General features: G+C 39.4%; 1 protein-coding gene across 1 annotated transcript in view; it reads right to left on the bottom strand.

The window, feature by feature from the left end:
• The window catches only part of parp1 (poly (ADP-ribose) polymerase 1), a 29,128-nt gene that overhangs the window by 4,564 nt on the left and 10,380 nt on the right, over positions 1–14,184 (bottom strand). The window contains exons 5-19 of the mRNA XM_053489464.1: positions 10,377–10,467; positions 9,614–9,730; positions 8,003–8,179; positions 7,683–7,872; positions 7,368–7,508; positions 6,272–6,508; positions 5,747–5,812; positions 5,524–5,656; positions 4,615–4,810; positions 4,367–4,495; positions 3,130–3,213; positions 2,871–2,993; positions 2,209–2,337; positions 2,023–2,121; positions 1,779–1,931 (exon numbers count right to left, since the gene is read on the bottom strand). Coding sequence (XP_053345439.1) covers positions 1,779–1,931; positions 2,023–2,121; positions 2,209–2,337; positions 2,871–2,993; positions 3,130–3,213; positions 4,367–4,495; positions 4,615–4,810; positions 5,524–5,656; positions 5,747–5,812; positions 6,272–6,508; positions 7,368–7,508; positions 7,683–7,872; positions 8,003–8,179; positions 9,614–9,730; positions 10,377–10,467 — 2,065 coding nt within the window. The remainder of the gene's footprint in view (positions 1–1,778; positions 1,932–2,022; positions 2,122–2,208; positions 2,338–2,870; positions 2,994–3,129; positions 3,214–4,366; positions 4,496–4,614; positions 4,811–5,523; positions 5,657–5,746; positions 5,813–6,271; positions 6,509–7,367; positions 7,509–7,682; positions 7,873–8,002; positions 8,180–9,613; positions 9,731–10,376; positions 10,468–14,184) is intronic.

Below are 14,184 nucleotides of genomic sequence, written 5' to 3'. Positions count from 1 at the left end.
GGCTCGGCGTCACCGGTAAAGATGTTGAATCCGGGAGCACGAGAAACAAAACGAGAAGGGTATTGAATGTGTCCAATAAAGATTAATCCACTCATGGAAAATAATGCAACTGGGAGCATTTCCTGTTTCAATGGGGAGAATCTTCCCCATTATATGTCAATGGGGCAAATCTGGGCACCTCTTGCACCCCAGGGGTACACCTTATAACCTCCTGCGGGATATGTTCTAATTCAGCTCGCATAGCTTTTCAATTGTGGTAAATTTTTAATTTCTAGAAAATTCTTGCTCTTCGCTAGAATCCGTCAAATTTGGTCTCAACGTTAAGTCTATGGGATTTTTTGGGTCTCATTTAGAAAAGTCATGGCACCCCATTCCTGAATAAGCCAGACGATTTGGCACCACTTTCACGGGTCTACAACAAATGGTATGGGACTAGTTACGTGCCAAAATTTTTTCACTAGGGGGGAAAAAAAATAAAGGATAATATGCTTGAGAGATAAACTTTGCTTCGCATGTACCACTAATAAAATTAATTAATAAATTTATTAGAATTCTTAAGGCGATAGTAAGTGTCATGAATTGCATAATGTGAATGCAGATAATTTGTTCAATAAAGCCAATTCAATATTACCAATTTCCAACACTATAATCATATTTTAGCATCTAAAAACAATCAAAACATTTCGAAGAGACATGTAAATGAAGCGAAATATAAGATGGATATTAAACCTCACTTAACCTTAAATTTATAATTCCACTTGGCACTGGCAGCTTAAAAAACAAAACTGAGAGCGGCTCCCTTTTCTTTACCGGCTAACATTCTTGGGCCCCATGGTGCAAAGCCTTTACTAAATCTGGCACAAAATGCAAAAAAAAATATATGTAAACTGGCTTTGCTTGGTTCCCCACTGATGCAAACAAGTTTTGCACACGCAACTTAGCCAGCTTTTATTGTATGCTGAAAATCCTTCGCATGCCGAGGCAAATTCCTGGCAAAATCTCAGCCTTCAAGGCAAAAATTCGTTACAGGATTGGTCGTATTTTATTGTCTTTTCCACTATCCATCCAATCCGGTCAATAAATGTAACTAATTATAACATCCGTTTTTGTAAAGTTTACGAGTAGCCTCATGGACTTTAACTACTCAACAATCAAATCACAAGTGCAGCTCAAATTGTTGTCTTTTTTTTTTTATCTCCAAGACTACAGCGATAGCTACATCGCCCCCTTCATTACTAACTTTCTTTTTATTCCTTCTTTATCAGTGTTAAAGCTAAAACTCGGATCAAGCTTAGTCAAGTTTCTTATCAATCACCAGCTACCAAAGTGTGAAAGCAGGTTAAAATCTGAGCTACGTTTTCATTTATTTACCTTCTATACACACTACAGCCAATTTGGAATCAGCATATCTTTGGCCTGTGAGAGGAAACCGGAGAACCAAGAAGAAACCCACCAAGCACGGGGAGAACATGCTAACTCCAAGCACACAAACCCGACGCAGGAATCGAACCCTTGACCCTGGAGGTGCTAAACACCCTAGACCACAGTGCTAACGACTACACCACTGACTACAGCAGATCAAGTGGGTGGAGCTGGACCTGATCTAATTCCTCCTACAAGTGCAACATCAAAGAACAAACACAATTATGCACACAACATTGTCTTCATTTGCTAAACGAGGAGCCTGATCAGGTCCAACTCCACCCCCTGGATGTACTGAAAGAGCTCTCATGTTTGTCTCACGTGTACATGACTAATGCACGTCTTTGTGTACGTACCACAGGAGCCTCGGGCGGGGCGATGCGCAGACCCTGAGACAGGATGCCAGCGTAGTTAGTTGCGCGCGAGCCGTGCCACAGGAGCTGGCGGTTCGGTAACTCTTTGAAGGGGCGGTAACGCTGGTACTCCCCGTCTCTCTCGATCTTAAAGATCTGAACGGACACAAGATCACATGTTTTGCACAAATATCGCTATGGGAAGATGTACTCGCTAAACATACACGTTTAGTATAACTCCTCCTACCTCTTCCACCTCGAGGGTGTAGGTGTTATGCGTGGCGGCGTGCGTGTTCGCCACGTACTGTCGAATAATCCGGGCTTCCTCTGACGATTCATCCACCACCTGCACACCAACATCGCCATCACTATATACTCAGGACTCCGCGCTAGCTTAACGAGATTAATTTTTTTTACACAGTAATGAGCAAACCTCGATCTTTGTCTTGAGCTTCTCATAGTTGATGTCGATCGGGTCCTTCTCGTTGTCCTCGGTTCCGCCGCGCAGGAGGCTGTACGCCACCTCAATGTCCAGCAGGTTGTCCAGCATCTGCACTTTGGCCTGAGAAACAGGGAAAGGTTAAACAAAACATAAGGCACCTTTAATAATGTAAAAGCAATATCAATACTCGAGGGCGTGCTGTTGTGCAGAATATTAGCACGGCTGTGATTCACAAGGGGCAACTCGAATACCGAAGCCTTGTGCAATTAACGATTACTAGAACCACCTGTGATGCATATAGATGAAATGTCCCAGTGCTGTTATGCTCTAATATCAGTACATACATAAATCAGTACAATATTGTACATACATATAAAACTGTAAATTCTGATACCCAATCTGAAACCTTAGCATTTTGTACATTTCTTAATTTAAAATCAAAATGCATTAAATCCCTGTATATGGAGAAATCTGCAACTTAAGATTTCATTAAGATTATTATTTAACACAATCTCTTTGTTGTTTTACTCTGAAAATAATAAAGATCTTTTCCATTTCTTACACTTTTAATGCTTATACATAACACTCCTCCATTTCCCAGCCCTTCCACACAAACACACGTCATGAATCCTGACTCATTTCCCACGCCTTACCTGAATGTAGTCAAGGTTACTCAGCAGCGGAGGTTTCTTCATGCCGAAGTCATGCGGGATCAGAGTGTAGAAGCGATTGGACAGGTCCAGAATCACAGCCTCAGGAGCGCTATCGGACACGGCCTGATATGCAGACAGACAAATCAAACAACCCAGAAGATTATCATCACTCTCTGCTTATGCAAACGGCAATCCTGTACCATCACAGCAGCAGTGATGTCGCCTAATTTGCCAGAGGGGGCGTGTCGAACACACTGACCTGCTGGACCTCAGTGAGGAGAGAGTACGCACTCTGGATCTGCCTCTTACTCAGTTTCCCCAAAGGCATCTTCTGCAGGTCGATCTGTGGGAAGAGATTTACATTACCAAAGAGCTGAGACAAAGCTAATGTGGTTAATGCAAAACAGAGTGAGAGAGAGAGAGAGAGAGAAAAAAAAAAGAGAGTCAGATGTAGAAAGCCAAACAAAGAGGGAAAAAAAGAGAAATAGAGGAAGAGAAAAAGTGAGAAAGGGAGACAGATGGAGGGTTAGAAGAATAAAGAGAGAAAAAGAGGAGAGAGAGAATGAGGGGAAAAAGCCACAGAGAGTGAAACAAAGGAGAAAGTGTGTGAGAGAGAGAGAGCATCAAATGAAAAAAGTCAGTAAAAGAGGGAGTCAGGGGGAAAAGTGAGAGAAAGAGATATAGATGGCCAGACGGAGGGGAAAAAAAATACATTGAGGGAGAGAGAGCAACAGAGACGAAGAAAAAAAAAAAAGACAGAAAAAAAGAGAAATAGAGAAGAAGAAAAAAGAGGGAAGAAAACAGATGGAAGAAAAAAAAGGCCAGGGGTGAGAAAAAAGGGAAAAAGCCAATGAGAGACAGACAGAGGGGGAAAAGTGAGAGAGAAAGTAAAACACACACTTGCCACTTGGCAGCGAGTGACCACACACACACACCATATCTCTCACACACACTAATCACTGTTATTATTAATATTATTATAATAATGTACATGTATGTATATATGGGTTTTAATTTTTTTTTTTTACAAAATGTTCACGACTCACTTTACCTTTGACTAAAATGTCTGGATTCTTATTTTTATATATATTTATTTATTACTGTTTTTTTTCTTGTGACTTATTACTAAGATTTCGCAATACGAATGTAAATATTTGTCATGCCAATAAAGCGCCTTTGAATCTTGAATCCAACACAGAAAAGCAAGCAGGGCTAAAAGACGGACGGGAAAAAAAAAAAAAAAAGACAGACAACAAAGAGAGGCTGAGATAAAGAAATTTACAAAAGAAAAAAAAGAAAGTAAGACAAAGACAGATGTAGAGAGACCTAAGGAATGGCAAGAGAAGACAGAAAGAGACCAAAAGTGGGACAGAGAGAGAGACATGACGAAAGACCCAGACACATGGAGAAAGAGGTGTGAAAGAGGCTGACGTTTTCCTCACAGTCATTACCCAAGTAACTGGTGAAGAAGACGCCACAGCCTATCAAACGCTCACCTCAAACTCCACCATGGCCTTCTTCATGCTCTCCACGTCGAAGATCATGCGGATCAGCTCCTGAACCGGTTTGGCGAGTCGGGACTTGGTGCCGCTGCTGGCGGTCAGCTTCTTCACCGCTTCCTCGTCCTGCAGGGAGAATTATAAAGAACCCGAGGTTGAACACTTTAGCATATGGACCAGACTCACGCCAGACGATGAGGGGAAAAGAGCGATGAAAAGCCAATGAAAAGCAAACACACACACACCTGCCCATAGTCAATCTCCAGAGGATAAAACTTGTTAGGGTATTTGGTGAAGCTGCTCGAGGTCCAGCAGTTGCCCGTCTTTTCCTCGTACACACTGCGGAAGTTGTCCATGGCCGAGTTCTTGTCATAAAACTTCTCCAGTTTGTTTCCTCCGATCGTGGTCCCAACTCGACCCCAGGACCTGAACACCCAGTACCTGAGAGCAACACGACACAATAAAACACACTCGTTTCCACCAACACTAACCAGGCGGTGCAGGTTTGCCTGGGGAAATTACCCACAATCCACCACGTTATGTCTCTTTTCTTTAAAATACACGTGCTGAATAAATGTATAATCAATCCCTGCAGTTTTTTTTTATTATTTATTCATCATTAATAGCGTTTTTTTTCTAAGATTAAGAAAAGCAGAAAAACTATTGGCACCCCCTGTACTTTTTGAAGCACATCCTAAGAGATGAACTACAGAGAAATATTAAGCAAAACAAATTTGATCATGTTTAATTTTTCAGATTATGGCAAGAGTCACTTTATCTTTGACTAAATGTCTGAACTCTTACTTTATATACATTTATTTATTATTACTCTTTCTATACCTTTCTTTTTTTTCTACTATCTACTCTTGTTATTTTCTTGTGCCTCATCTCTAAGCTTTGGCAATACTGATGTAAATATTTGTCATGCCAATAAAGCACCTTTAAATCCTGAATCCAAGACAGAGAAAAGCAAGACAGGCAAAGATGCGGAAGGGAAGAAAAACAAAAACAAAAGACAAAGACAGCAAAAAGAAACAGTGCAAGTTAAGAGGGGAGCTATAGAGAAATACTACACAAAACAGACAAAAGCGAATATTTTTTCCCCCCTACAATATTAAAGAACTCAATCGGACACACCCGGTGTCGTCCCTCACCGTTTCTGTACGTCGTCCTCCAGGAGCTGAAGTTTGTAGTAGGAGTTTGTTCCACGGACGATGTCCACCAGGCCCAGTGTAGCGCTGTAGATCTTCCCGTTCTGATCCAGCACGTGAGCGCAGTCCTCCAGACCTGAGTCACAACAACACATTGTTTAAACCCGGACGGGCCAAAACAATAAAGTGTAAAGAAAAAAACGAGTGAAAGAAAAATGTGTGGGACCTGAGTCCGGATCTACTGCTGCTCCGCCTTTAACCGTCAGCTTCATCTTCTTCGACTTGCTGCTGCCTGAGAAACCACGAGATAATATACTGTACTATAAGTACTGTTTAGCTATTATTAAGATTTTCCAATCCCAACCAATTAGACATACACAATAAACAAAATACATATAAGAAAAAACGTTCAAGTCAAACCGGGACTAGTGATTACATTTTTAGCGAACGAAGATGTAAAAGTGATAAATATTTATGGAAGACCTAAAGGAAAATACGGTGGTAAGACTTAGTCACAGTAGAACATTTGAAGGTTTTCAAAGACGATAAAAAAGCAGCCAGGTTAACAGAAAACCACCCAATCTGGCAACAGAGCTCGTAATGATCGATTCTGACTGGCAGTTTTTCTTCCAGAACGTTAACCAGCTTGTGGTGTACAAGTTAATGTAAGCTACAGAGTATTATTATGCAAAACAAACATTATCAGTTATAACATTTTTAACACTCCAGACCTTGCAGCCCCTTTCCCTACCTTCGTCCTCTTTGCTTCTTCCCGAGCTTTTGGTGGCTCCGCTGGACTTTGCGGCCGCCGATGAAGCCTGGGCCTCGAGTTTGACCTCGGCGCCCCAGGGCGAGATGCCGTGCAGGGAGATGAGCTCGCGGAGCGCCTTGCCCGAGGACTTGATATCAGTCAGGAAGTCTTCGGCGACGACACGAATGCCGGCATCCCTCACCTCTTCCATCTTCTTACTCATCTTCTCAACTTCCTCTGAAATAAAACACAACACACACATGACTACTCTGACAGCACACACTCCTTTACAGATCGTTCACCCTCAGTTCAAGTGGGAAATATGGGGCGTCATGGGAAAATAATCAGTGATGGAGGGATGTGATGAATCGGAGTAACTGTAGCTTGTTACAATATTGAGAGAGAAAAATAAATTAAGACAATAAAACGTTACAGCTTTTATATCTGACTGGTACAAAAGACTGATGCTGGAGACTCATGAATTTCAACAAATGCATAAATATCAAAAATATCACTTGGTATACATGAGCGTAAGCATGTTGTCACTATTATAGAAAGTAATTAAGTAATTCATTTCCATACAATCAGAATCAAGAATGCAAAACCAGCGCACAAATAAGTGTGAATAGGAAATATTTAAAAATATCCTGGCTTGTCGAGTTAACAAGTAACCATACACACACGTACAGTCAAGCTTGGATTGCGAGCGTAAATTATTCCAAAAGTGTGCTTTTATATCAAAACACTTGTATATCAAAGCGAATTTCCCCATAAGAAATAACAGACGCTAAGAATTCTTTCCACAACACAAACACATAAAAATAATTTATACAAAATATTAAAGTAAAAATGAAACATTAACTTGCGCACGCACACACACACTCACTCACACACACACACAAGATCACAGTGTTATAGTAAACAGTACATGCGACAACACAGATGTTGACTATATAGGTGATGAGAGATGATTACCCACAATACTGCTCGTATTTCAAGACCTCGCTCGTTTACAGAGTTAACATTTATTTTAAATTTTTGCTCGTCTTGGGAAACATTCGCAATTCAAGGTTCCACTGTATATACAAACACTCACTCGTGGAGCTGAGGCAGAAGGTGGCTTTATTAACAGTGCTGGTGATTTTTCCTCCCAGCTCCTCCACTACAGTTTTCAGCTCATCCTTGTTCTTGCTCAGCTTCCCGAGAGTCAGCACCTTCAGCCCAGTCAGTGGCTTATCTAGAAAGAGTGAAAATAATATTTAGAGACAGACACACAGCTCTGGACAGCTTTTAAGTTCACTGAATGCAGATTGCTGCATCATGGTTAGTGTTTGAATTTAGTAAAAAAAAAAAAAAAATGTTTTTAAATTAAAATAACTCAAATTTAGCCTGTTAGAGGTGAGACTCTGACCTGCGTTCACTTCCGTAGGGAGCTCGGTCGGAAAACTGGAGCTGGAGGCGCCGGAAGCAGCCGAGCCGTGAGCAGGGGCAGCCGCAGACGAGGTAGGAGCGGTAGCAGTAGCAGCTGGAGGCTCTTTGGGAAACAAACGGTCCTGGCGCTTGAACTTGAACTTCTTCAGGAAGGAAATTTCATGGAACTCCTTAAATGGGAAAAAAAACAAACCAGAGCAATGTAACAGCTCTCAACTCTGATCCTAAGCCGCACCTGCATGCACGTATACCGGGTCACACCGTTTTGTGGCATCCTCTACGTTCTGGACGGGAACTGACCTTCGGCGTGATCCAGTCTTTGCGGTTGGGTGTCTGAGTCTTAAACACACACTTGGTCCAGGCGGAGATGTCTCCTGTGCAGTAGTAGGCGTCGCTCTTAAACACGAGCTGACCCTGACACGTCTCACACGGCTTCAACACGCCGAAAGCCATGCAGTCTGACAGACGGTCCAGGATCTAGGCACAAACAAGCACCATCACGATCTCGACTCTAGCATCTCACGTGATAATTATTCAAGTGTTGTCTAAACCGAACGATATCTCAATGTTAGATTCAATTAAAAACTCTTAATATGATAGTCTTCCTTACACCTAAATTCTTGATTCTGATTGGCCAGAAGGTGTTAATTACTTTAAACCAATCAAGAAGTAATTCTGAATACTGTTTATATTGGAAAAAATTTACGTACTAGATAAACAGGATGAAACTGTCTTTGTGAGCTTTTATTTCATTTAGTGCCGTCAATTGATTAAAATTTTTAATCGCAGTCATAGTCTGTGATTAATCGTGATTAATCACAATGTTTAATCTTGATAATTAGACGTGTATTGGAATAAAGAAACGCATGACAAACTGGTTAGAGGAAACGGATTATACAGTTTTATAATATCTCTAACATTAACATTTACCAATGATTCTTAAATTAAAATCTCTTGGAAGGGGGCGAAGCTCAAACCCGAATCCTCAGATCCAAAATTCAACAAAGCAGAGCCTTAGCCATGTGAGCCACCACTTCCACATCTTACATTTAATTTCTTCTCATAAAAGCGTGCCATTATCACACAAAGCCGGGTAAATGCTCGGTCATTATGGAAGGCCATTAAGGTCAAACTTGGTCATATGATAAAAAAGAAAAAAGGAAAAAAAAAAAAGTAATGCCTTAATTTTTTTAGCAATCACATACATTAACACGCTAATATTGACAGCCCTAGTTTTATTATTTAATAAAAATGAATTAATTAATTTAAAAAACCTAAATGAACGGGAACATTTTTAAAATAATTAACTTCAAGGTGGTAAGTGATGCTAACCCTAACCCCTCCTATAAAGGCATGACACAGTGATTCATATTCCTTATTTACACATGTATTCATTTAATAGGGAGAAACGAGCAGCACTGAGAACCACAAACTTTTTAAAATAATAACAAAAAATAAAAAACACAGACTCTAATAGCTCAGGAGCGCATGACCTAAAGGGCACCCATCACTAAAACCTATTATTAAAATTAACTTTGTCATTTTTCGACATTCAAGGATCTCCAAATTCCAGCTTTCTGCCCTTTTAACATTTTCGTATTGGCCTGGATTAAAACAAGCAAAACAGATTTTCCCCTGATTGTGACATCATATAAGAAAAGACCCTCCCCCAAGCTTGTTGCTCAGCTCTGCTGTTTTATGCTGGGGGCGTGGCTCAGCAGTAGCTTATTTACAGAGACACTGAAATGGTGCGTTTGAAGGGGTAGTGAATTAAAACAACATTTTGGGTGCGCTCTGAGACCCGTGCAAACTTGTTAGAAAGACAGTCAAATACAGGACCTTTAAATGCATGTAAATTCATTGGATGAATGAGTCGCTTAGATAGATTTTTATTTTCCTTTCAGGTCTTACGTTGGCTTCCCCTGAGGGAACGTCCTGCCCGTTGGCGATCAGAAGCTCCTTCATGTCGTTGGTCGAGCAGTACTTCTTCAGCTTGTCTTTAATCCCCCAAATCAACTGGCTCTGCTCCTGCAATCAAACAGAAACAGTAGAGACGTTACTAATAAAATTATTTTTTATGGGAAAAAATAAGATTTATGGGAACTCTAAAGGAGGGACAATAAACCAGACATTTATTTAAAAGCATTTTTTTCCTTTCTTTTTTAACGCCATGCCAGCTGCTACGGCTGTGTTTTTGGCAAGAATTGATTTTATTTATTTAAAATTCAAACAAAAAAAAAATGATTAAGATAACTTTTTTCCTAAGAACTTTATATCCTAAATTTAGATTTACTTAGTTAAAATCTTTTTTTAAAAGGCATCAAAGTAAAACAGGTTTATCAAAGAAGTATAAGTGTTACAGTCTAATTAAATATGTTTGATTGACAGAAGTGTTGTCAAAAAATGTGTGCGCAACTTTTTAACCCTGCATTTTGTATAAATGACTCGATCCCAATGATTATTAAAAGGAAACGCATGTTTTGTTCCAACATCAGGATTAATTTCATGTTAAACACCGATCTCAATCTGAGTGGCATTTATTTTTTATGTATACGCTCAAAATTGGTTCAAAAACATTACATTTTATTTAAATATGAAGTAAAGTATCACGTCACATCTAAACGAATGAGCCGGACTAAAGAAATGATGCCAACTCTGATCTCAAGGTTCAGACCTTCAGCCTCATCTCCAGCTGTTTTTTCTCCTCTTCCTCCTCTTTCTTCTGCTTCTTAGAAACTCCATCAACAGAGTCGGCTTTCCTTTTCCTGAAAAGAAAGAGAAAAAAAAGAAAATAAGATTCAGTCTAAAAACACAACAATAATCCAGGACGAGCAGATCCTGGGGCTATTTGTGTATTTTTTATTTTATAGCGGATAAACAGGTTAGTTAGACGTTGATGTGTATAAAGGGATCACCAGGATTTTTCAGGGGGAAAAAAAAATTAATTTTAAATTTTAAAATTAAACATTTGACACTAAGAAACATTCAAAATGCACACAGCTTGCAAAACCTTAAACACCACATAGTCTACGTCCTGTCAAATAAAAATAAAAAAAAACAATTAAAAAAACAATAATTATAAATATCTACCACAAGATCCAAAACAGCATGTCGTGACTGATTTCTCATGATATCGAAATCTTATTGGCTGAAATAATTTCTTTCAGCTTTAAACAAGAAGTTGCACACAAGTCATATTTAAAGTTAAAAACACACTCGTCCGTGGAGCTCATTAGTAGCTCGTCGCTCACGTTTCAACACGCCTCGACACGCCTCGACACGCTCTCCTGACCCTCGGGGGGGCGCCCTGATGGACATTACTGACTAATTAAATCACCTTTCTATACGTGGTGCTGCCTATGGGATGTGCATTTCCTTCACCTCCCCCTTCTAATTACCCCTCAGGCGAGTCGCTAATGACCCCACGTGATACACAGAGGACCACGCACGACCCCGCGGTGGAAAAACAGCACAAACACACGACAGATATATAAAGTCCTAAACGTACACGTAGAGACGGGGCGAGACGGAGTTAAAGGGTAATAGATAGAGATATAGAAGTGATATCGGTCTCTGTAATAGAGTTTAGAAATGATTTCTGGGTTTCTAACCAGCGCTGAGAAACGCTGCATTGACGCGGCGGCTCTTCCGGGGAAGTCTGCGACAGCAGCCGCGTGAGTACGTCTGTCACTCTGAAGTCAATGAGTTTAACACTGGAGTGTGTCTACAGAAATATACAGAGTGTGATCGTATACGAACACCTGTACATCTTAAACGCTACAGTAAATCTGATCTTAACTGCAGGAACAGAGGAGCTGGCGGAACTCATACACCTGGGTTTATGATGTAAAATGTCTCTTTTAAATTCTTTTGGTGTTAAGATAAAGTATTAATATTTTACTGTCTCTATAAAACATCAAAAGAAAAAAAGGAAGGTTTGGCAATATGACAATGTAATAACGATATAGTGAATTATGATGTACGCAATATTTTTACAGGACGCCTCCAATACGGATATTATTTTTAAAACACTTACAAAAAAAAAAAAAAAGCTAATTAGAACTTTTGTCTAAAAGTTTTATCTTTTTTCCCCCAACCTGCTTTTTCGGGTTAATTCCTAATATTTCATAGACTGTCAATGAAATCATGACAGAACACTTCATTTATTTTATTTTTTTTTTACAAACAGATTGTCTTTTATACGTTTTTCTTTATCAATATTACCAGACAGAGCTGTGCATGAACACACTGAAACAGCACTGCTTATGGCACACGCTCGCTTTTCTGTAAATGGTGAACCAGGCGAATTAGCTTGCGAGAGAAACAAATGAAAGTGAAGGCGTTAGCATGCAGGAGGTGAACGCGAGCGGCGAAGTCATCGTTCATTCACAGTCATTTATATGATCACTGATATCCTGTGAACTGAAGATAGAAGGGAGTGTGTTCACTCTCTCTGCTCAGATAAGACAAAGATGGAGCAAATCCTCACGTGCGATAATATTCCTCCATAAGACACGTCACAACACTTCGAGTTGCTGTAAATGGGTTTTAAACTTTTTAGTGAAACAATTTAATGGTTGCTGAAACAAAAAGAAAGAAAGAAAACGTTGCAGCACCCAGATTTAGATAGGTTAAAGCTCTTTTCCCCTGACATCAAACAGATATTAGCCTTCTTTAAAACGTTTGCACCATTTAAATGTTTTCCTGCGGCTCAGAGTCTCATCATCATACTGTGCTTGACTGAAGTCTCTGTAAACGTCAATACGTCTTACGCCTTCACTCACCAGAAATTCCATCACGAGTCCCGGTTTGGCTCGAATGCTCCTTATATGATCATTAAGGTTTGAAATGTGCCATGCTTTACCACGTTCCATAACTTGATACACTTGCAGCTGTGAACTTTTATCTTTTTTAAAGCTGAAGAAATCTTGTACTAGACAGAACAATCCGTGTAAATGTCACTCATCTAGTGTGTTTTATTTAAAATGTTAACTTTGCTGTAGTTTGTTACAATTTTAAAGCTTTAGTATCTCAAACTAAAGCAGATGGTCAGTTGACCTGGTCAGTCGTTTCGTTTCATGGAGCTGAGAAGTGAAAACAGAGATACGCACCGTAATCTTACAAAAAGTAGATCTTACAAAATTGGTATTGGAAAAAAAGTACCGTTCCGGAACCGGTATCGAAGTCAAGATATCAGAAAAACAAACCAAAAAAAGAGAAAAAATTAATTAAAATCGAGGATTTTCCCGATATGACAACATATTGTGATGAATTATGACAGTAAAATAAATAAACAAACAAAATTACGGTCTCATTTTTTGAAGTAATTTTATTCATTTTTTCCGCCTGATTAATTCCTAACATTTCCGAAAAATTTTAATATTTAATAAATTTATAATTTAAATATTTCTCAAGCATTAAATAAAGCTGACTCAACCCCTAAACTAATATTTATTGCAGGATTATCATCGAAGCAACACACGCGCACGTAACCAATACCAAATAATTTACATAAACAATAGGTCACTATTAATGCAAATCCAAACAAGACTTTCCCTCAAAGACGACAAAAAGAGGAAACGTCTTTCGGATTAAAATGTCCACTAACAATCACTCGCTCAAAAATGTCCACAAAACGATCTGGAAATTCATTAAGGATATGACATCTAACCATTAAACCGAAAGTAGCTGAAATAGTATAAGGAAATATAGAAATGGTAGGTTATTTGCATTGACATCTGTTTTATTTACGTATGCATGTGTGTTCAATAGATCTCTGCCTCAGTAGCTGCATGGCCATCACCTGGGCTCGTCAAACAACAAACCAGTCAGTAAGTTTGCTGCGCTTAGTTGCGTCTCTTTCGCATTTTTAATCCGAGTTCCCCGTTTAATTTTTTTCTTTGCAGTGAATAAAGGCTAGATTAAAAGGTAAGATACCTCTCTAGTCTAATACACTACACTTAAACGTCGATCTACTGTTTTCAGGCGGATCACGATATGTTGTCATATCGGAAAAGTTAGTGATCTTTGCACGCCTCTCTTCTGAGAGTATAAGGCACTTTTCATGTCTAAATGGGAAACCTGAGCCCGTATTCACCAAGCTTCCTAGGATTCTCTCAAAGAGCTCCTATCTTACCTTAAAAAGTCCTAGACTAAAAGTGATTTAGGAAAATTCTCAAAACAACTCTGAGAAAGGAAAGTCCAAAAACATTTATCTTAGTGAGGGGGCGTGATTGACCCCGATGCTAGGAATGATGCAGCAATTCAAGGACTGTGATTGGTTGATTAAAAAAATTATAAAAACCTGAAAAGGTCTTAAATTGAAGAAGACCACTCTTTGTAAAAATAGAATACATGATAACAGAATAGAGAGTGAAATCAATGTTTGCATACGAAGAAATTGTATAATCATGAATGCTGGCTACTTTCTGTTATAGGCTAAATATCTTAATCTGCGAGTGGCGCAGTGGTAAAGAGCTCGC

This window comes from Clarias gariepinus, chromosome 27 (assembly GCF_024256425.1).
Source record: "Clarias gariepinus isolate MV-2021 ecotype Netherlands chromosome 27, CGAR_prim_01v2, whole genome shotgun sequence".
NCBI lineage: Eukaryota > Metazoa > Chordata > Actinopteri > Siluriformes > Clariidae > Clarias > Clarias gariepinus.
Note: the sequence above shows the minus strand (reverse complement) of the source record. Positions and strands in the feature narration are given on the sequence as shown.